Source organism: Betta splendens, chromosome 2 (assembly GCF_900634795.4).
Source record: "Betta splendens chromosome 2, fBetSpl5.4, whole genome shotgun sequence".
Taxonomy (NCBI): Eukaryota; Metazoa; Chordata; class Actinopteri; order Anabantiformes; family Osphronemidae; genus Betta; species Betta splendens.
This window is the reverse complement of record NC_040882.2, coordinates 15,989,670-16,010,065: the sequence shown is the minus strand read 5'-3', so window position 1 is coordinate 16,010,065 and position 20,396 is coordinate 15,989,670. Positions and strand designations below refer to the sequence as shown.

At 41.2% G+C, this 20,396-nt stretch overlaps 2 protein-coding genes across 7 annotated transcripts; both read left to right on the top strand.

Moving 5' to 3' along the window:
• Nucleotides 1-138: 138 nt before the first annotated feature.
• Nucleotides 139-11,590, top strand: LOC114849091 (protein NLRC3-like). The gene is made up of 10 exons (XM_029140160.3): nucleotides 139-622; nucleotides 2,054-2,143; nucleotides 2,273-2,398; nucleotides 2,927-3,005; nucleotides 3,165-3,393; nucleotides 3,558-5,358; nucleotides 5,488-5,661; nucleotides 7,833-8,006; nucleotides 9,261-9,307; nucleotides 9,399-11,590. The coding sequence occupies exons 2-10, from the start codon at nucleotides 2,055-2,057 to the stop codon at nucleotides 9,932-9,934; spliced, it is 3,255 nt and encodes a 1,084-aa protein (XP_028995993.1). The 5' UTR covers nucleotides 139-622; nucleotide 2,054; the 3' UTR covers nucleotides 9,935-11,590.
• Nucleotides 11,591-11,935: 345 nt separating this feature from the next.
• Nucleotides 11,936-20,242, top strand: LOC114849067 (NACHT, LRR and PYD domains-containing protein 14-like). Of its 6 annotated transcripts, XM_055505637.1 has the most exons (12): nucleotides 11,938-12,055; nucleotides 12,726-12,818; nucleotides 12,994-13,119; nucleotides 13,485-13,563; nucleotides 13,723-13,948; nucleotides 14,082-15,885; nucleotides 16,008-16,181; nucleotides 16,505-16,678; nucleotides 16,880-17,036; nucleotides 18,231-18,247; nucleotides 19,103-19,149; nucleotides 19,269-20,242. In XM_055505637.1, exons 2-12 carry the CDS (start codon nucleotides 12,739-12,741, stop codon nucleotides 19,799-19,801), a joined length of 3,417 nt encoding a protein of 1,138 aa, XP_055361612.1. In that variant the 5' UTR covers nucleotides 11,938-12,055; nucleotides 12,726-12,738; the 3' UTR covers nucleotides 19,802-20,242. The 6 variants fall into 6 exon arrangements, with proteins under 6 accessions (XP_055361622.1, XP_055361621.1, XP_055361612.1 ...); XM_055505647.1 differs by lacking the exon at nucleotides 18,231-18,247 and having other exon boundaries at nucleotides 11,936-12,055; nucleotides 16,880-17,051; nucleotides 19,269-19,468; XM_055505646.1 differs by lacking the exon at nucleotides 18,231-18,247 and having other exon boundaries at nucleotides 11,936-12,055; nucleotides 16,880-17,057; nucleotides 19,269-19,468.
• The last annotated feature ends 154 nt before the right edge of the window (nucleotides 20,243-20,396 follow it).

Here is a 20,396-nt window from a genome sequence, read left to right as displayed (position 1 = left end):
TTTTAACTGCCCACAGACTCTAGAGGGCGCTATTGCCACAAACTGTGAGTGACACTGTGCCTACTTGTAGAGTATTTGTCCCTTAAACAAACAGTAAAAAGACAGGATGTTCTTGAAAGAAAAGAAAACAAAGTTTGATTTGAGGTGCTATTGGGCATGAAGGTAGGATGTAAGATACAGAGCAATATTTAAATTTTAGAAAGGAGATGGTGTTGAATAGGAGAATACAAAGATATGAGATGTATAAAGAGAAAAACACATTAATAAATAATCTGTAAAAATCCAGGAAATTGTGGTGGCATGGCAGAAAATTAAAAGTAAATTAGAATGGGTATGAAAAGATATCTACATAGGCAGAACTGATTATATATATGGATATGGATATATACTGTAAATAAAAACGTATATTGTTATTATTCTTTATTTTTGTTTTTATGTGGTAGGAAAAACAACCAGTCCCCAGGAAGTAACATAGGAAGTGATAATGCACTACTAAAAGTCTGCCAACCACCAATTTAAAAAAAAGGAGAAGGAGATTTTCCGTCGCAGCCTCTAACATTCGTTACCTGTTTTCTTTCACTTTGTCTGAGCGTCGAGCATCAGTGGAATTCCTACGTTTAAGGTACAGTATTAGACATTAGTGTGACTCTTTGCTGATGGCTTTCACACTAACTGTTGCTCTATAAACGCTCGCTTGTTAAACTAACTCACGTGTGACTGTGATGAACAGACTTTCTCCTCCATGTTGCGTCTCAGAAGAGTCAGAGAAGAAGCAGACTTAGCTGATGGTCAGTAGTTGAACTGATGGGAAACAACTAAAAGCAGATTGTGTGTAACTAAGGATATTTGACCTGTTGATGGTAATTTCACGTTTTCTCTATAAACTTGTTAGTTTTATTTGTCTTCATCTGTTAATTTGCACCTCAGCAGGAAGTAGAAGGAGGACCTGAACATGTGACCCTATAACCTAATTCTTCTTTTGTTATTTAGTTGCGTGTCATGTTTTTGTCCATACGACGTCTAGTAACCACCACTAAATCACCACAGTTGAATAGGTTCAGGGTCAATATTCTAACAGACATTTAGATGGGAATTGAACAAATTCACTGCTCTGTTATGACCTATATATGACCTTTGCATCAAATGTTGCGATTATTAAGAATGTGTTATAAAGTGTTCAATAAACAATCAAGTATTAATATTGAACACAAGGAATTGTTACATCCAAGGAATAAACAACTACATGATTTAGAGCAGACCCTGAACAAATAGGTTTCATGATAGGATATTGTTATATAATAACAATAAAATCTCCAGGAAAAAGAAATAACAACATAAAGAGGTTCTCTAACTTTGTGCAATGATGGACTCAGTCTGTGCAGTTGTGTTGCTATGTAGTGAACATCAGACAAACCTGTTATATTCTTCGCCAAACCAGTTTCACCATCATCACAAAGTGTCAGTCAGGGTAGAAACACTGAAAGACATGTGCTGTGAGCTCCAGGGGCAGATGCTGGTCAACAGCAGATGCAGTGGGACAGAGGGACTGTAGACCTGAAACAGGCTGTTTGGGCAGCCGAGCTGATCCTTCAGCTCATCATCACTGGTGTGACATCAATATGCGCTGGTGATAATAAACAGTTTATCAGATGTAGTATGTGATGGTGATATCTCTGTGGTTTTTACGTTGATCTACACTGGTAGTTTTTTGTAGTCATTTCTGTCTCTAGTCTAGTCTCTTCCTCTGCTTCCTCTGACTTCATGCAGCTTCAGTAGCAGACTTGCTGTGTGAAAGAGGCCCTTAGGACAATTCTAAGGGCCCACGAAATTTGAGGGGCCCACAGAGACCAGCTTTATTAAAAATAACATTATTATCAGTAATATGTGAGATTTGAAGAATTTATCATCGAAAGAATACTCGTCGATCAAATGACACCCCTCCCCCCTATTTGTGAGACGAAATTTCCCCGTTTTGGCACTATTAAAGGTTTTCTTATTCTTATTCTTATAAAAGTAAAGAGTGTGTGAGCTGACGTGGAAGTGAATTTTGCAGCATGGATCAGTGTGAAGACAATGAGGAGGGAGCCCCTCCCTCTAAAACCAGTCTGTGTTGGGACCCTGAGAGCCAGGACAAAGCTCAGAGGTGAGAGATCATTTGACTGATCAGTCACAAACACTAGTTAATATTTCATTACAACATACTATTATTGATCATTTGTGAAGAATAGTTTGAGTCAATATGTGAGAGTAACCTAATATGTTTTTCTATCAGGTCCCATCAGAGACAAGAATTTCCTGAACCTGAACCTGAAGCTGAACCCAGCTGTGTGTCCTTGAAGAGCGACCAGTCAAAGGATCACCCTATTGCTTTTAAAGGCCGACTTGTATCAGAGTCTGAGTGAGTTTTTGTCAGTTTGATGTTTGAACAACCTGATGTAAACTTTATATGATAAAATTTGCTGTGTTACTTATATCTCAATCTCTCTGATGTAAGAATGAATTTTGAATGAAGTGTCAATATGAAGGAGAAGTTTTATTTACTGTACTTCCAGCAAACACTGATTATTGATGAAATCTTCATCACCAGTAGCTAAAGCTCTGATGCTGTAGAGCGCCTCAGGGGCAGCTCCTCTCGCAGTGCTGACTTGCAGGCACAAGTCAAAGGAAGCAGCTCATCAACATAAACAAATTTATGTTAAACAAAAGTTATTGATGTTTTTACATCAAGATTCTGGTCAGATGTCTTACAGCATGTGGGTGAGAGATATATGTTGTTCAAAGCTGCTGAGACTGAACCAACTGACTGTGACAGTAAACCCTTACCACTACAGGGACTGACTCACTGCTCACACCAGACATCACTTCATGCACCTTTACCTTGTGTGTGTCTGTGTGTGGACTCTCATTCTTCATGGTTCCTCCACAGAGTGGACCTGCAGAGCTCAGAGGTTCCCAGTGATCAGTCTGTCCAGCAGCACCAAACACACCTGGACTCCATATTTATGGTCTGTACATGTACAACTACTACTGTTCATCTGTTGTGTTCACAATGATCTCATGCTGCACTTTTTAGACCAGTGGATTGTCAGTGTGTCCAACATGGATCTGATGTTTGGCTCCATGGTTTTAGTTGGATGCTGGCATTCATTTAGTTTCTGTTCCAGCTGCTGGAGGAAAACATGGTCACGTTTGTGAAGAAGGAACTGAAGAAGATCCAGAAGGTTCTGAGTCCAGATTACCCAGAATGCTTAGAGAGTCAGAAGGAGGATGAGGAGGAGTTGGATGTTGAGGATGAAGAGCAGAGGAGGAGCAGCAGAGACGCATTTCTGAAGATCACAGTGAACTTCCTGAGGAGGATGAAGCAGGAGGAGCTGGCTGACTGTCTGCAGAGCAGTAAGAGGATTTATAACATTTAACATCACATTTAGGATCTCCTGCTGCAGTTTGTCATAACACAATCACACATTTACTGATGTGATGAAGGGTTTTTTATGTAGACCATAGTTAAATTCTTACCATCAAATTACGTGAATTATATCCTTTGCTTGTTTATTCAGGATTTTCTGCTCCAGTTTGTCAGAGTCAATTAAAATCTCAGCTGAAGCAGAAGTTCCAGTGTGTCTTTGAAGGCATCTCTAAAGCAGGAAACCCAACCCCTCTGAACCAGATCTACACAGAGCTCTACATCACAGAGGGAGGAACTGGAGAGGTCAACGATGAACATGAGGTCAGACACATTGAAACAGCCTCCAGGAAACAATACAGAGCAGAGACATCCATCAGACCAGAAGACATCTTTAAAGGCTCAGCTGGAAGAGATGGAGCCATCAGAACAGTGATGACAAAGGGAGTGGCTGGCATTGGGAAAACAGTCCTAACACAGAAGTTCACTCTGGACTGGTCTGAAGACAAAGCCAACCAGGACATACACTTGATATTTCCATTCACCTTCAGAGAGCTGAATGTGCTGAAAGAGCAAAATTTCAGCTTGGTGGAACTTGTTCATCACTTCTTCACTGAAATCAAAGCAGCAGGAATCTGCAGCTTTGAACAGTTCCAAGTTGTTTTCATCTTGGACGGTCTGGATGAGTGTCGACTTCCTCTGGACTTCAACAAGACTAAAACCCTGACTGATGTCACAGAGTCCACCTCAGTGGATGTGCTGCTGACAAACCTGATCAGGGGGAACCTGCTTCCCTCTGCTCGCCTCTGGATCACCACACGACCTGCAGCAGCCAATCAGATCCCTCCTGGCTGTGTTGACCTGGTGACAGAGGTCAGAGGGTTCACTGACCCACAGAAGGACGAGTACTTCAGGAAGAGGTTCACAGATGAGCAGCAGGCCACAACCATCATCTCCCACATCAAGACGTCACGAAGCCTCCACATCATGTGCCACATCCCAGTCTTCTGCTGGATCACTGCTACGGTTCTGGAGGATGTGTTGAAAACCAGAGAGGGGGGAGAGCTGCCCAAGACCCTGACTGAGATGTACATCCACTTCCTGGTGGTTCAGACCAAAGTGAAGAACATCAAGTATGATGGAGGAGCTGAGACAGATCCACACTGGAGTCCAAAGAACAGAGAGATGATTGAGTCTCTGGGAAAACTGGCTTTTGAGCAGCTGCAGAAAGGAAACCTGATCTTCTATGAGTCAGACCTAACAGAGTGTGGCATCGATATCAGAGCAGCCTCAGTTTACTCAGGAGTGTTCACACAGATCTTTATAGAGCAGAGAGGACTGTCCCAGGACAAGGTGTTCTGCTTTGTCCATCTGAGTGTTCAGGAGTTTCTGGCTGCTCTTCATGTCCATCTGACCTTCATCAACTCTGGAGTCAATCTGTTTTCACAACAGCAATCAACATCCTGGTCTGAACTATTTAGAAAGAAGAAGAAGCCTGAACCAGAATTCTACCATAATGCTGTAGCTATGGCCTTACAGAGTCCAAATGGACACCTAGACTTGTTCCTTCGCTTCCTTCTGGGTTTTTCAATGCAGACTAATCAGACTCACCTACATGGTCTAATGACTCAGTCAGGAAGCTTAAAGACCAGTAAGGAAACAGCTCAGTACATCAAGAAGAAGATCAAGGAGGCTCCCTCTGCAGAAAAAAGCATCAACCTGTTCCATTGCCTGAATGAACTGCGTGAATGTTCTCTAGTGGAGCAGATCCAACAGTATCTGAAAACAGGAAGTGTTTTCAAAGATAAATTGTCTCTTGCTCAGTGGTCAGCTTTGGCCTTCATTTTACTGTCATCGGATGAAGAACTGGATGTGTTTGATCTAAACAATTTCGCTGCTTCAGAGGAGGCTCTTCTGAGGCTGCTGTCTGTGGTCAAAGCCTCCAGCAAAGCTCTGTAAGTATATGGAAAGGCAAAGGTATTATTATACTAAAATTTACTTCACATTAAGTTTGTACTATCATTCAAATAAAGAGAAGCTTTCAAAATTTAAATTGTTATTTTCTACGTTTGTCTTCCCCATAGACTGACTGACTGTAACCTATCAGAGAGAAGCTGTGAAGCTCTGTCGTCAGTTCTCAGCTCTCAGTCCTCTAGTCTGAGAGAACTGGACCTGAGTAACAACGACCTGCAGGATTCAGGAGTAAAGCTATTGTCTGATGGACTGAAGAGTCCTCACTGTCAACTTGAGACCCTCCGGTCAGTATTCATTAAATTTTTAAAAATCTTGTTAGATACCTGGTAAGCCTGGCAACTGTAACTTTTATTGTTTTAGTTGAAACGCTTCGTCACCTTTGTAGGTAGCTTCTTCTATCAGGAGTCAACCCAAAACTGAGGATTTACTTCAAACCTGTAAAGAGTAGGCTAGTTACGTGGACAATGGACCTGGGGGAAGTGAGGTACAGTACAGTGAAGTACAGTATAAATAGTGATACAGTATAAGTCTGTCCTTCCTGAAAAAGCGGTTTCCAATCCCAGTAAGTCCTGCACTCTGTCTTTTAGGAGATCGAAGCAGGCTCGACCTATAGAGACAAACACATCATACACTACTCAATACTTCAACATCTTGTTAGATTACATCACCTTAGACAAACTGCCTGCTTGTTGAAATCATCAACTAGAACTACACTGAGATTGATTCCACTTTCAGGTAGGGATGTGTGGGAACTGGGCTGCTATGCCATGTCTGCTGTGGTGTGGAGAGGGGTGGGAGATTGGAAGGAGGTGGTTGATTCTGGGGTGGCTACATGTGGACCTGGGGGGGGGGGGTCTTACTGGGGCCTGGAGGAGGAGGCCACCCACTGGCCCTGGTGGAGAGGATCACCACCCAGTTTTAATAACACAATAGACATGTAGGGTCGAGGGACACTGTCCACGAGGCACTCCGTTAGCCAGCAGTCGTGCTCCTGGAAATCTCCCTCACTTTTGAGTGAATGGTGTGAATGTGAGCATGTATGTGAGAGTGCATGGGTTCACGTATAGCTGAGCAGATGTTTGTACAAGTGTATGTGGTAGTTGGTGTATAGGTGTATGTGTGTGTCTGTCCTCAGCTCGGGGTGAGTGGAACCACTGCCTGGGTGGTCTCTTCTTCTGCAAACTCCAAGAATTGTCAACCTTGCAGGCCCAGTGTGGTGTCAGGGGTTATGGTCAGGCCACTGGGGTGGACCCTGCTTCACTCTTGTTGGGGTGGCGGACTGGGAATGGGTCCGTTTTTGAGTATGGGGGCTTTTCCTAGTGAGCTCCACTCTCTGGGGCTGACCCTCCCACTGGGGGAGTATTTGCCTTTGATTCTCCTAGGGTTGACAGGTGTTGACCCAACAGTGGCCCGGTATGGACACGGCGTGTTGCCTTTTTTGCTGCTGCAGCTCTGCCTGGGAGGTTCTGTGTGGGCAGCTCAGGTCATGACACCCTCCTGAATCTAAGGGTGTGTGGGCTCACTGGCTACTAGGTGGTGGTCGGGCTCTTCTCATCACCGTAGTTTTCACTACTTTTTATTCACTAAGGGCCACTGTTCATGGACCAACGTCTGTTTCTACATCCATGCCACAAGGGAGCACTCTGGTTTGGTTTGATTTAGTGTCCTCTTGTTTTGTTGTTGTGTTGTCATGTTATTTCCTGTAATTAGTTTGATTGGGTTCACCTGTTTTAGTTATTATTTAAAGTTCTAGTTTTGTGCACTGCGATTATGTATAATTATATATGCATAGGTGTATATACATGAATGCAATATTGTATTAGTATATGCACATGCCTTATTATTAGTAGTAGTATTGCAGTCATTAACCAATGTGTTAACATTAACCCAAGCACACCAAATTAGAATACCCTTGACCCTGATTGGGGGTCATGATAAAAATAAACAAATAATAAATATAAACTAAAATAAAGATGCTTAACGTCAAATTAAACAGCAGAGTCAGGGCTATAATGCTATATAAGTGTCATTCATGTTCAAACACAGAGGAAAATATGATATAATAACCCGTTAGCATGTAGTTAGCATTATAGCACTACCTGCACTAGTATACGATGCATTTATAGATCTACCACTATGATACTTTATGCAACACAAGTAAACCATGGCCTAAATGAAAGCTGAGATCCTAAGGAATCCAAGGATTTCCAAAGCAAGCTAGCTATCACATGTGGTGAGTTATGGGCCAAAAACCGACATGCGGTAAGCTAATCGTTAGCTAATTTAACAATGTAAACATTCGAATATCGTCACTTTATTGTTACTAAATGCTAGTGCGTTAATTGCAGTTAATCGCAGAAAACTCAGTTAACACAATTAAAGATTTTAATCCAAGCCCAGCGCTAAATATAATATAAAATTTCACCAAATCTTCTCTGTGATGTTTTGTGTGCAGGTTGTCGGGTTGTCTGGTCACAGAGGAAGGCTGTGCTTCTCTGGTCTCAGCTCTGAGCTCCAACCCCTCCCATCTGAGAGAACTGGACCTGAGCTACAATCATCCAGGAGAATCAGGAGTGAAGCTGCTGTTTGCTGGACTGAAAGATCCACACTGGAGACTGGACACTGTCAGGTATGGAGAGGCTTTCTTTAATTTAAACAGAAGTAGGTCACTATTGCAGACCAGAAGCTGAGTCTAGATGTCCAAGATGAACCTGGACGGAATCTAGCTCTCCTCTGACCCGTAAGCGTCCCAGTCTACAAATGCTGCAAACGTTTCCCTTGCTGTCCAATGTGGTGAATCTGGTGTACGGTTTATGTTAGAGCTCCATCAACTGACAGGGCGGGTGGAAGGCAGGCACGAGAGGAGAGTTTATGACGGTCTTCAAACCAAAAACGACATCTGCTAGAAGATGTCAATACAGCACTACAAACAATACTATGACCATCACTGACACCAATCAGATGATATACAGCACAGCACAGCAACTGTGATCCTTGAGGTGCTATGAGATCAACACAAGCAAGTGACAAAAAACAATCAACACACATAAGGTGCAGTATCCCCCATAGAAACGGAGGAACGTCATAACCAAGTGGCCGGCAAAGTGTATAGTGCTGATAGTGCTATAGTGCTTTGGATTTACTGTTTTGACCATTGCCTGTCTGATCTTGTTTTTGCCTGCCGTTTGGACCTCACTATTAAAGTTCATTTTAACTCAAGTCCTGTGCATTTGGGTCCTGTCTCCCTGCCGATCCTGACACTTTGTTTGTGTTCGTTTTTGGTTGTTTGTTGTTTCGGCTTCTGTTGGGGCAGTTAGGCTCTTTTCTTGGGGTTTGGATACAAACTTAAAAAAAATCCATCCTATCCCAGCTTGCTGAGGGTGAGAGGCGGGGTACACCCTGAACAGGTCACCAGTCTTTTACAGGGCACTTTAAAAAGTTATTATAATAAAGATTATTGTAATTTTATGCCCCATGTTCCACTCTTCATTTTAAAGTGATATCTTAGTAGTGTGTGGGAAACCTGCCGTTAACATAGTGCTCCTAACTAATTAAAATACTGAACCTTAATGCATCAGGTTACATTAGCATGAACTCATAACTTAACTAACTCACTAACTAACTTAACTTTTTATTCACATTCCAGCTCTGAGGTCAGTCACAAACATTAAAGACACACAGAGTTCATATATAAAGAGTTGAGCCTGTTTGACTTTGCTCCAGTTTTCTGCAGTTTGATGGTGACAGAGTGAGAATTCCTTTATTGTTGCTGAACGTCCATCCTACATACAAGCCTCCATCTGAACACAACCCTAAACCAATGTATGTATTACAGCCATGTAATGTCCATGTCTGCATGTCTTTGACCCTCTCCTTCTTTCAGGGTGAAGCCTGGTGGAGTCCGATGGTTGAGACCAGGTCTGAGGAAGTGTAAGTGTGTTTTTAATGAGATCAGCAACATTCAACCAAACTGATAATATATCAATAACTGCAGCTGCATTGTGTCTTTTCTCTCCATCAGATTTCTGTCAACTCACAATCGACACAAACACAGTGAACAGAAAACTACAACTGTCTGACAAAAACAAGAAGGTGACACATGTGGAGGAGGATCATTCATACCCTGATCATCCAGACAGATTTGTCGGATGTCATCAACTGCTCTGCAGTAATGGTCTGACTGGTCGCTGTTACTGGGAAGTGGAGTGGACAGGGTGGGTTCATATATCAGTGAGTTATAAAGGAATCAGTAGGAAAGAAAATTGTGACGCTTGTTGGTTTGGATGGAACAGTCACTCCTGGAGTCTGTACTGCTCTGATGTTGTTGGTGGTTACTATGTCAGACACAATAATATAAAAACATTCATCCCCTCCTCCTCTGTATCTCACAAAGTATCAGTATATGTGGACTATCCCGCTGGTTCTCTGTCCTTCTACAGTGTCTCCTCTGAAAAATTGTTTCACCTTCACACCTTCAACACCACATTCACTGAACCTCTCTTTCCAGGATTTAGGTTCTGGTATCCTGGTTCCTCCGTCTCTCTGTGTGTATTGTAGTACTAAGAGTGTGATCCTGTGAGACAACATAAACTCATTGTAACTGTCTGAAGCTACTTTTAGCTTTTATTTAATTTTTTTTTTTATTTTAACTTATTATAATTTTTAATTTTAAAGTGGAATGGAGGGGGTCAGAGACATGCAGACATTTCATTTTGAAACATCCTGTAATTCAAACACATTCATAGCTACCCTTGGAAAAACAATGTATACTAAAAGTTTGATTGTGTATTGAAGTATATTTCCAAATGTTCTACTGCATGTGAAACTGTGTGAGAATATTAGTAGCTTCTTGTCTTACAAACAATTTTAGTTGATGCAGCTGTTTATCACAATGAATGAATGATAACAAATGACAATAACAATTATGAATGTGTCTTTGTTGAAATAGTCGGCCCAATTACAGTTTTTATCGGTCGCTTCGCAGCCCTCTAATGAAACAACACATTATCTTAACAGTTCACACACACAGGTCTAAACAGCTCCAATGTCATAATGACACGATTTGTTTTCTAAAGGCTCTAACTGTCAAAACACTGGAAATATGCAGCAAAAACTCATTTTGCCCTCAAACAACACAACTTGCAACCAAGCATATGAACACGTCTAATCAGTCATAAAACAGTGGACAGTAAATACAAACCACTGATCTCAGTGTGAATCAGTGCTTCGTTGATCGTCATTGGAGCCTGTTGCTATTTGTCGTCTTTGTAGTTTATGTCAAATTTACCTTTTATGCAAAGAATTGGATGCAGTTAGTCATGCAAATCCAAAGGCCAATAAAAACTACTAATAATATTCAATAAGGCCAGGAAACCTTGCACCTCATTGTGTGGATTATTACAGTGTGTATCAGTTGCTTAGACCTGCTTTAAGAAACTAGATTCCACTTAATTTTCATAATCACTATCCCGGTAGAACACAAGACACATGTAGCAAATGTGTAAACCCGTTCTCATTGGATTGACACATGTTCTCCTCCCTTTTGTAAAACAGTTAACACTGATGTCATTCAAACAGTAGAACCTGCATTGCTTTACTGTATATATACCTGTTTTCAAGATTTGTTGTTTGAAGACAGAATTAGAGCCTTTAGCAAACAAATCGTGTCACGTTGAAATGGTTTGAAAATGTGGAGTTTCAGTAGTCGGCTGCATCAAAGCAATCAAGAAGAACTAACATGCACATAAAACTCAGGTTCACCTATTGTACCTTATGCACTGTTAATTCTATGCATTTTGCCATTTAGTAGGAAATTTATGAAAGTTGCAAAGGGACACTGCAGAGAGAGGATTATAGATATGAATATAGAAGAATATCCCCTAAGCATGTTGCTCCAACAGAGACTCGAATCAACTTTCCTAAACCAGCCAATGACCAACAGCTTATGAGTAGAATGAAAGAACAGACGAGGGCTAGAATGAGCACAGTCGTTTATATGCTCATACTGCATGGTGATTGTAACATATCCTGCTTTCTGCATTAGATCTCTGGACGCCGTTTTTACTTTTACTTTACCCTGCTTTAACTCTTCCCACACTCATTAGCCAACAGACACCTCTCATATTTGCTGAGAGACTTTTATCACATTCTACCCACAAGTCCTTCATAATTAAAATCCTTTACTGTATTAAAAGTTGTTTTTACTGAAATCTACGAAGGTGCAAACAATTGGTTATTAACAGTTTAAGTGCTTGATGTAGTTTCTGATATAAAGACTTTGACGTAAAATAAGGTTCAGTGTAGGCGAAGTTGTTTCCCTTCAGAGTCCACACTCTGAAGCACAGTTCACCCAGGTTGGCTACCTGTCAAGCTTCAGTACTACATATTATTTTATATATAATATTTATTATAGTTTCTGTCAGTCAGACACAACAGCATAACACATACAGTATATGTTATTGCCCCATTGTTTTCTATGTTCTATTATATACTGCACTAAAGACAATACTAATGCAACATACTGTGTCTAACAAAGAGAAGAGCAGGAGGAAGAGGAAGAAGAAGAAGAAGGGGGAGGGGAGACACTACTGAGTAATGTTTTTTTCACAGCCTTCAACATCCGTTACCTACCTTAGTGTTTTACTTTCGTCGAGCTTCGGCAAATTTCCTGCATTTAAGGTGAAGTATTGGACATTAGTGTTGTGAAGGTTTCACAATAACTGTTTGTTAGTTTGTTCCTCTGCAAACAGGCACAAATCTGCTGCTCACTTGTTAAACTAACTCAGAATGTGATGGACAGACTTTCTCCTCCATGTTGCGTTTCAGTAGAGTCAGAGTAGAAGCAGAGTTGGTTGATGGTCTCATAGGAAACATCTGCAAGCAGATTGTTTGTAACGGAGAATATTTTACCTGGTGGTTAGTGGTTTTACTTTGTCTTGTTTTCTCTGTAAACTCATTAGTTCATTTTTTAGTTAGCAGTTTGTTTGTGACGCAGCAGGAAGTGAAAATTAGACGCCATCTGCTCTCTGCTCAATGCTTCAGCTACGTAAGGGAAACGGCCTGGTTCTTTAGGCCTTAGAGTCCTTGAACAATGACGAGGGTCCAGCATTGAACTCAGTGCACCAAATGACTGCTCCCAGCCTGCACTGCTGCTCATGACTGGCTGTCAAAACATTAAACAAAACATTACCGTTTTATAGAATATACATTATAGAAGACTGGGGATAGATTTGCTACAGCTTCATGGCTCCATCTAGTGGCTGATAGTAGAGGTACAGTAGTTGGTGGCAGCTTCCTCTGCCTCCCACTGTCTGACTACATTCAGTTTGTTTTTCTTCTCCACATGAAGGTAGGAAGGCAGAATGGATCAGTATGAGGACAGAGGGGAGGGAACCCCTCCTTCTAAAATCAGAAGAATGGAGATGAAGCCTGAAGCTCAGAGGTGAGATGACTGAAACCATCTGACTGATTCTGTTAAAATTAATAAAAAATAATTATTAATTATTAAAAAATTAATAAAAAATATAATATTTCAAAGAATATTTTATCATCACATATTTATTATTATTTATCATTTATGAAGATGTTTTTACTAAATATGTGAGTTTTTTTTTCAGGTCCCAAAAGAGACAGGAGTCTGTTGAACCTGAACCTGAAACAGAATCCAGCTGTGTGTCCTTCAAGAGTGACGTCTCAAAGGATTTTAGTATTAATTTTAAAGACCAAGCTGTATCACAGTCAAAGTGAGTTGGTGTCTGTTTCAATGTGATGTAAACGCTAAACAAACACTATTTGACTTTAGTTGTGATGTTGTTACTAAGTGTGACTGGTATCAACACCAGAGCTGACATCTGAATTTGGTTAAGAATCAACAATGAATGAATGAATGAATGCAGGAAGTAGTTGAACATTCCTAATGTGAGCAGCGGCTTTGCCCCATACTCACAAAGTTCAACATGTACACAACCAGTCTCATGTGCAGACTCCTTGTTTCAGCACTTCAGCCTTTTCAGTGATGGAGGCAGATATTTATGTTGGTCAGAGCTGCTGAGACTGTGTGTATGTGTGGACTCACCTTATGCACTCATTTTTCATGGTTCCTCCACAGAGTGGACCTGCAGAGCTCAGAGGTTCCCAGTGATCAGTCTGTCCAGCAGCACCAAACACACCTGGACTCCATATTTATGGTCTGTACATGTACAACTACTACTGTTCATCTGTTGTGTTCACAATAATCTCATGCTGCACTTTTTAGACCAGTGGATTGTCAGTGTGTCCAACATGGATCTGATGTTTGGCTCCATGGTTTTAGTTGGATGCTGTCATTCATATAGTTTCTGTTCCAGCTGCTCGAGGAAAACGTGGTCACATTTGTAAAAAAGGAGCTGAAAAGGATCCAGAAGATTCTGATTTCCGATTACCCACAATGCTTAGAAAATGAGGAGGATGAGGAGGAGTTGGATGGTGAGGATGAAGAGCACAGGAGGAGCAGCAGAGACGCATTTCTGAAGATCACAGTGAACTTCCTGAGGAGGATGAAGCAGGAGGAGCTGGCTGACTGTCTGCAGAGCAGTAAGAGGATTTATAACATTTAACATCACAGACACAATCACACTTCTACTGATATGATTTTTATATGTGGATCAGAAGTAAACTGACATTTTCTAACAAATTACATTAAGCATTCTTTTGTTTGTTTATTTAGGATCTCCTGCTGCAGTTTGTCAGCATCAATTAAAATCTCAGCTGAAACAGAAGTTCCAGTTTGTCTTTGAAGGCATCTCTAAAGCAGGAAACCAAATCCCTCTGAACCAAATCTACACAGAGCTCTACATCACAGAGGGAGGAACTGGAGAGGTCAACAATGAACATGAGGTCAGACACATTGAAACAGTGTTTAGGAAACCAGTCAGAGCAGAAACATCCATCAGACCAGAAGACATCTTTAAAGGCTCAGCTGGAAGAGACAGAGCCATTAGAACAGTGATGACAAAGGGAGTGGCTGGCATTGGGAAAACAGTCCTAACACAGAAGTTCACTCTGGACTGGGCTGAAGACAAAGCCAACCAGGACATACACTTGATATTTCCATTCACCTTCAGAGAGCTGAATGTGCTGAAGGAGCAAAAGTTCAGCTTAGTGGAACTTGTTCATCACTTCTTCACTGAAACCAAAGCAGCAGGAATCTGCAGCTTTAAACAGTCCCAGGTTGTTTTCATCTTGGACGGTCTGGATGAGTGTCGACTTCCTCTGGACTTCAACAAGACTAAAACCCTGACTGATGTCACAGAGTCCACCTCAGTGGATGTGCTGCTGACAAACCTGATCAGGGGGAACCTGCTTCCCTCTGCTCGCCTCTGGATCACCACACGACCTGCAGCAGCCAATCAGATCCCTCCTGGCTGTGTCGACCTGGTGACAGAGGTCAGAGGGTTCACTGACCCACAGAAGGACGAGTACTTCAGGAAGAGGTTCACAGATGAGCAGCAGGCCACAACCATCATCTCCCACATCAAGACGTCACGAAGCCTCCACATCATGTGCCACATCCCAGTCTTCTGCTGGATCACTGCTACGGTTCTGGAGGATGTGTTGAAAACCAGAGAGGGAGGAGAGCTGCCCAAGACCCTGACTGAGATGTACATCCACTTCCTGGTGGTTCAGACCAAAGTGAAGAACATCAAGTATGATGGAGGAGCTGAGACAGATCCACTCTGGAGTCCAAAGAACAGGAAGATGATTGAGTCACTGGGAAAACTGGCTTTTGAGCAGCTGCAGAAAGGAAACCTGATCTTCTATGAGTCAGACCTGACAGAGTGTGGCATCGATATCAGAGCAGCCTCAGTTTACTCAGGAGTGTTCACACAGATCTTTATAGAGCAGAGAGGACTGTACCAGGACAAGGTGTTCTGCTTCGTCCATCTGAGTGTTCAGGAGTTTCTGGCTGCTCTTCATGTCCATCTGACCTTCATCAACTCTGGAGTTAATGTGTTGTCAGAACAACAACCATTCCAGACGTCTGAATCAACAACAGTCAAATCTACAGAGACACAGCTCTACTGTGATGCTGTGGACGAGGCCTTACAGAGTCCAAATGGACACCTGGACCTGTTCCTTCGTTTCCTCCTTGGTCTTTCACTGCAGACTAATCAGACTCCGATTAAAGGCATTATTAGACAGACAAGAAGTGTTTTAAAAACCAAGGAAACAGTTCAGTACATCAAGAAGAAGATCTCAGAGTCACCATCGGCAGAAAAAAACATCAACCTGTTCCACTGTCTGAATGAACTGAATGATTGTTTTCTAATGGAGGAGATTCAACAGTATCTGGAGCCAGGAGGTCTAACTACATTTAAACTTTCTGCTGTTCAGTGGTCAGCTCTTCTGTTCATGTTGGTGTCATCAGGAGAAGAACTGGACGTGTTTGACCCAGTAAAATATTCTTCAAGCTTTTTAGAGAAGGATCTTCTGTTTGTACTGGGAGTGGTCAAAGTCTCCAAGAAAGTTATGTAAGTATCAGGTAACACAGGTACTTTATTTTAACATCAATATTGTCTAGTTGTCTCATTAAATTGCATGTCATTAAATCGTAACATGTACATTGTCATTCTCTATTATACTGCCTCTTCAGACTGAGTGGCTGTAACCTGTCAGAGAGAAGCTGTGAAGCTCTGTCCTCAGTTCTCAGCTCTCAGTCCTCTAGTCTGAGAGAACTGGACCTGAGTAACAACGACCTGCAGGATTCAGGAGTGAAGCTACTGTCTGATGGACTGAGGAGTCCTCACTGTCAACTGGAGACTCTCAGGTCAGAGGGCTGCGCAAAACCAAGTGTGCTTAAATGAGCATAACAGAGCCACAAAAACTTAGCAGCTTCTTCTTATCCTCGCTTAGCAGCATGAATCAGAAGGAGCTCAGTAGAATAGGTAAAGCCAGAATATTTCTCTCATCCTTATCCTCTCATCTCGTAATTTTACTTTTGTAGAGGGAATTTTGTTTCAAAAACATGTACATATTTTTATTTTAGTCATATTCCATCAGCTACTTGTTTTAATCAAATTCATATTCATGTTTCACGAATGCTACAATTTATGACAAATGTTTATTATTCTGTCACCACTTTCTCATCAGACTGAGTGTGTGCAACCTGTCAGAGAGAAGCTGTGAAGCTCTGTCCTCAGTTCTCAGCTCTCAGTCCTCTAGTCTGAGAGAACTGGACCTGAGTAACAACGACCTGCAGGATTCAGGAGTGAAGCTACTGTCTGATGGATTGAAGAGTCTTCCCTGTCGATTGGAGGCTCTCAGGTCAGGATTAATCTTGATTTTAAATTAATCTAGATCTATCGGTATCTGACTTTAGTTTCCAAAGCCTTATTTCACAATCATATTCTGCAAAAAAACACAATTCAAAACGGAACAGTTTACTTTTCTTAACACCATACACTACAGTATATGACAAATAATAATAAACAGTGGTACAGTGGCTTGAACATTGTGTGTGTTCAGGCTGTCAGGTTGTCTGGTCACAGAGGAAGGCTGTGCTTCTCTGGCCTCTGCTCTGAGCTCCAACCCCTCTCATCTGAGAGAGCTGGACCTGAGCTACAATCATCCAGGAGACTCAGGAGAGAAGCTGCTGTCTGATGGACTGGAGGATCCACACTGGTATGGGGTGCCAAATGTAAAAGTAGAACCTATAACTAGTTTTCTCACATTTAACTAAATGACACAACATGTTTTCTCACATTTAGTTAAATGTGCAAAAGTCTAAATGTAAATGTTAAATATAAATGTAAATGTTAAATATAAATGTAAATGTTAAATGTTAAATCTAAATGTTAAATGTTAAATATAAATGTTAAATGTTAAATGTAAATGTTAAATGTTAAATCTAAATGTTAAATGTTAAATATAAATGTTAAATTTTAAATGTAAATGTTAAATGTTAAATGTAAATGTTAAATGTTAAATGTAAATGTTAAATGTTGGCCGAGTGTAAAACTCGCGCTGGTCTCAAATCAGAGACACGAACTCAAACACGTCAAACAGTACGCATAGCTCCGCCCACATCTGACTCTGGATCGGTGCACGAAAATACTGGAGAGAAGCTTGAAGTCGAAGCCATCATGGCCGCCAGCTTCGACTCCCTCCCGTTGGGGGAGATTAAACGGGCTGTAACGGCAGTTGTGCGGGCTGAGGCTCCGCTTCAAACTGCCGTTCTGTCGTAAACACCATTAATGAGAAGTCAAGTAGGTTTAAAAAGAATATTTCTGTGGCGCCGGTGGAGAATTAGTTGGCTAACTATACTAGCTAGCCGAAGTTACGTCCAGGCTAAAAACAAAAGTTTCCAGATCAGATGTGGGCGGGGTTTGCGCGCACTGTTTGAGGTGATTGAGTTCGCGTCTCTGATCTGAGACCAGCGCTGTTTGAGGGTAGGGATGGAGTCTACTTGCCCATTCATGAATATTCAGTTTTACGCTCGGCCAACATTTAACATTTACATTTAACATTTAACATTTACATTTAACATTTAACATTTAACATTTACATTTAACATTTACATTTAACATTTAGCATTTAACATTTACATTTAACATTTAACATTTACATTTAACATTTAGCATTTAACATTTACATTTAACATTTACATTTAACATTTACATTTAACATTTAACATTTACATTTAACATTTAACATTTACATTTAACATTTACATTTAACATTTACATTTAACATTTAACATTTACATTTAGACTTTTGCACATTTAACTAAATGTGAGAAAACATGTTGTGTCATTTAGTTAAATGTGAGAAAACTAGTTATAGGTGCTCCTTTTACATTTGGCACCCCATACACTGGAGACTGGACACTCTCAAGTATGTGGAAAACTAGCTGTTAATATCATGCTGTCCCTTTTGGCTCGAGTTGTTTCTGTGGCTCATTGGGCATTTTGGGGGTTTTATTCTTTTATGTACAAGAGAAAAGTTGTAAGGGAGTGGATGAGGTTATCAGTGACTATTGTTTTGTGGCTCAGAATCCATGGCTTTGTGAGCACACGGTAACACACACTTACGCTAAAACAGGGTAAGTGTGTTACACCCTGAAGAGGGAGGAATGAAATGAAACACGTTGCCCACTTTTAGAACTCGACACAGTGAAGGACCCAAAACGCACAGCAAAGACAGAACTAGGCTTGAAGGGATTTACTGATAACGTGGTCGGACAGGCAAAGGTAGGTACACGGCCGATCCAAAACACTCCAGCAAAGGTACAGGCGAGGACAAGGCAAAGTTAAAACAACAGGTAGGATACTGGTGCACAGCAAATCTTACTGGAAACTCTGGAGAGTTTCCACAAGTGTACAAACAAACAATCTGGTGAGTGCTGAAGACTAAATGCACAGGCTGATTACAAACACGGAACAGGTGGTGGAACACATGACTGACTGGCAGGACAAAACAGGAAATGTCAAAATAAAACAGGAAATGGCAACAACATGAGTGACACACGTAGAAAAAAGACACCAACGAACTTTAGCTTGAATAGTCTTTATGACAATTAAATTAAACAGTTCCGTCCACAGATTCCAAGATCAGGATCCATTTCCTTAGTTGTTGGTTAAAGTCCATCCCTACATACGAGCTCTATCTGAACACAATCCTAAACCAATGTGTGTATTACAGCCATTTAATGTCCATGTCTGCATGTCTCTGACCCCCTCCTCCTTTCAGGGTGAAGCCTGGTGGAGTCCAATGGTTGAGACCAGGTCTGAGGAAGTGTAAGTGTGTTTTTAATTAGATCAGCAACATTCAACTATCTTCAAACTGTCATGAGTCGTCATCAAACTGATGACAGATCAATAACTGCAGCTGGATTGTGTGTTGTTCTCTCCATCAGATTTCTGTCAACTCACAATCAACACAAACACAGTGAACAGACAACTACAACTGTCTGACAATAACAGGAAGGTGACACATGTGGGGAAGTATCAGCCATATCCTGATCATCCAGACAGATTTGATCAGTGGTTTCAGCTACTGTGTAGTAATGGTCTGACTGGTCGCTGTTACTGGGAGGTTGAATGGAAAGAAAAGGTTTATATATCAGTGAGTTACAGAGAAATCAGAAAAAAAGGAAGCAGCACAGACTGTGTGTTCGGAATGAACAACCAGTCCTGGAGGATGAGCTGCACTGGTGATGGTTACTATGTTTCTCACAACGGCAAAGAAACACCCATCCCCTCCTCTGTGTCTCACAGAGTAGCAGTGTATGTGGACTGTCCTGCTGGTTCTCTGTCCTTCTACAAAGTCTCCTCTGACAAACTGATCCACCTTCACACCTTCAACACAACATTCACCGGACCTCTTTATCCTGGGTTTGGGTTCTGGTATCACCCATCAGGTTCCTCTGTGTCTTTGTGTGATGTGTAGTAGTGGCAGTTTGATCCTGTCAGAGAAACGTTGTCAATGTTGAACACTGTCTGTTCATATGTGTCTCGTTTATTAGATTTGTGTATAAAGTAAATAAGTTTCTTTCTCAGCCAGTTCTAATGTACATGTAAATGATTCCTTGTGAACTTCCTCTTTCAGTCCTTTAAAGATGGAAGCTCTGATTATTCCAATATGGTAATGTTGAGGACTTGTGAAGTTGTTTCCAGTGAATATTGAATGTATGGGACAAACTGTGATATCAGATGTCTTTATTTTCTTCCTTTACTTAAAGGTCCAGCTGAGCTCAGTGTCATATTCTTTTTATTGGAGCCTTATATATTAAACCATCTGGGTTTAATTATATGATAAATATTTATTTTACATGTTTCTGACAATGAAGCTTTGTTTTCTGAGTTTTTCATAAATAAACGTTTGTTTTTATTTGTCTCCAGTTTTCATTCTAAGGTTTTGCTGTATGTATTCATCCTAACAACAAGCTAAACAAAGGGACACTGCATCAGGACTAAAGATCAGACTGAAGGAACAGGGGACTCGCCCCTTGTGCACTTTGGAACAGGAGGAGAGATGAATATAG

Excerpts from the sequence above, each read along its gene's own strand:
- LOC114849091 (XM_029140160.3), top strand. The coding sequence starts at position 2,055 with ATGGATCAGTGTGAAGACAATGAGGAGGGAGCCCCTCCCTCTAAAACC. Across the intron at positions 2,144-2,272 it reads AGCCAGGACAAAGCTCAGAG|GTCCCATCAGAGACAAGAAT; the intron begins GTGAGAGATCAT and ends TTTTTCTATCAG. Across the intron at positions 9,308-9,398 it reads GAGACCAGGTCTGAGGAAGT|ATTTCTGTCAACTCACAATC; the intron begins GTAAGTGTGTTT and ends TCTCTCCATCAG.
- LOC114849067 (XM_055505637.1), top strand. The coding sequence starts at position 12,739 with ATGGATCAGTATGAGGACAGAGGGGAGGGAACCCCTCCTTCTAAAATC. Across the intron at positions 12,819-12,993 it reads ATGAAGCCTGAAGCTCAGAG|GTCCCAAAAGAGACAGGAGT; the intron begins GTGAGATGACTG and ends TTTTTTTTTCAG. Across the intron at positions 13,120-13,484 it reads CAAGCTGTATCACAGTCAAA|AGTGGACCTGCAGAGCTCAG; the intron begins GTGAGTTGGTGT and ends GTTCCTCCACAG.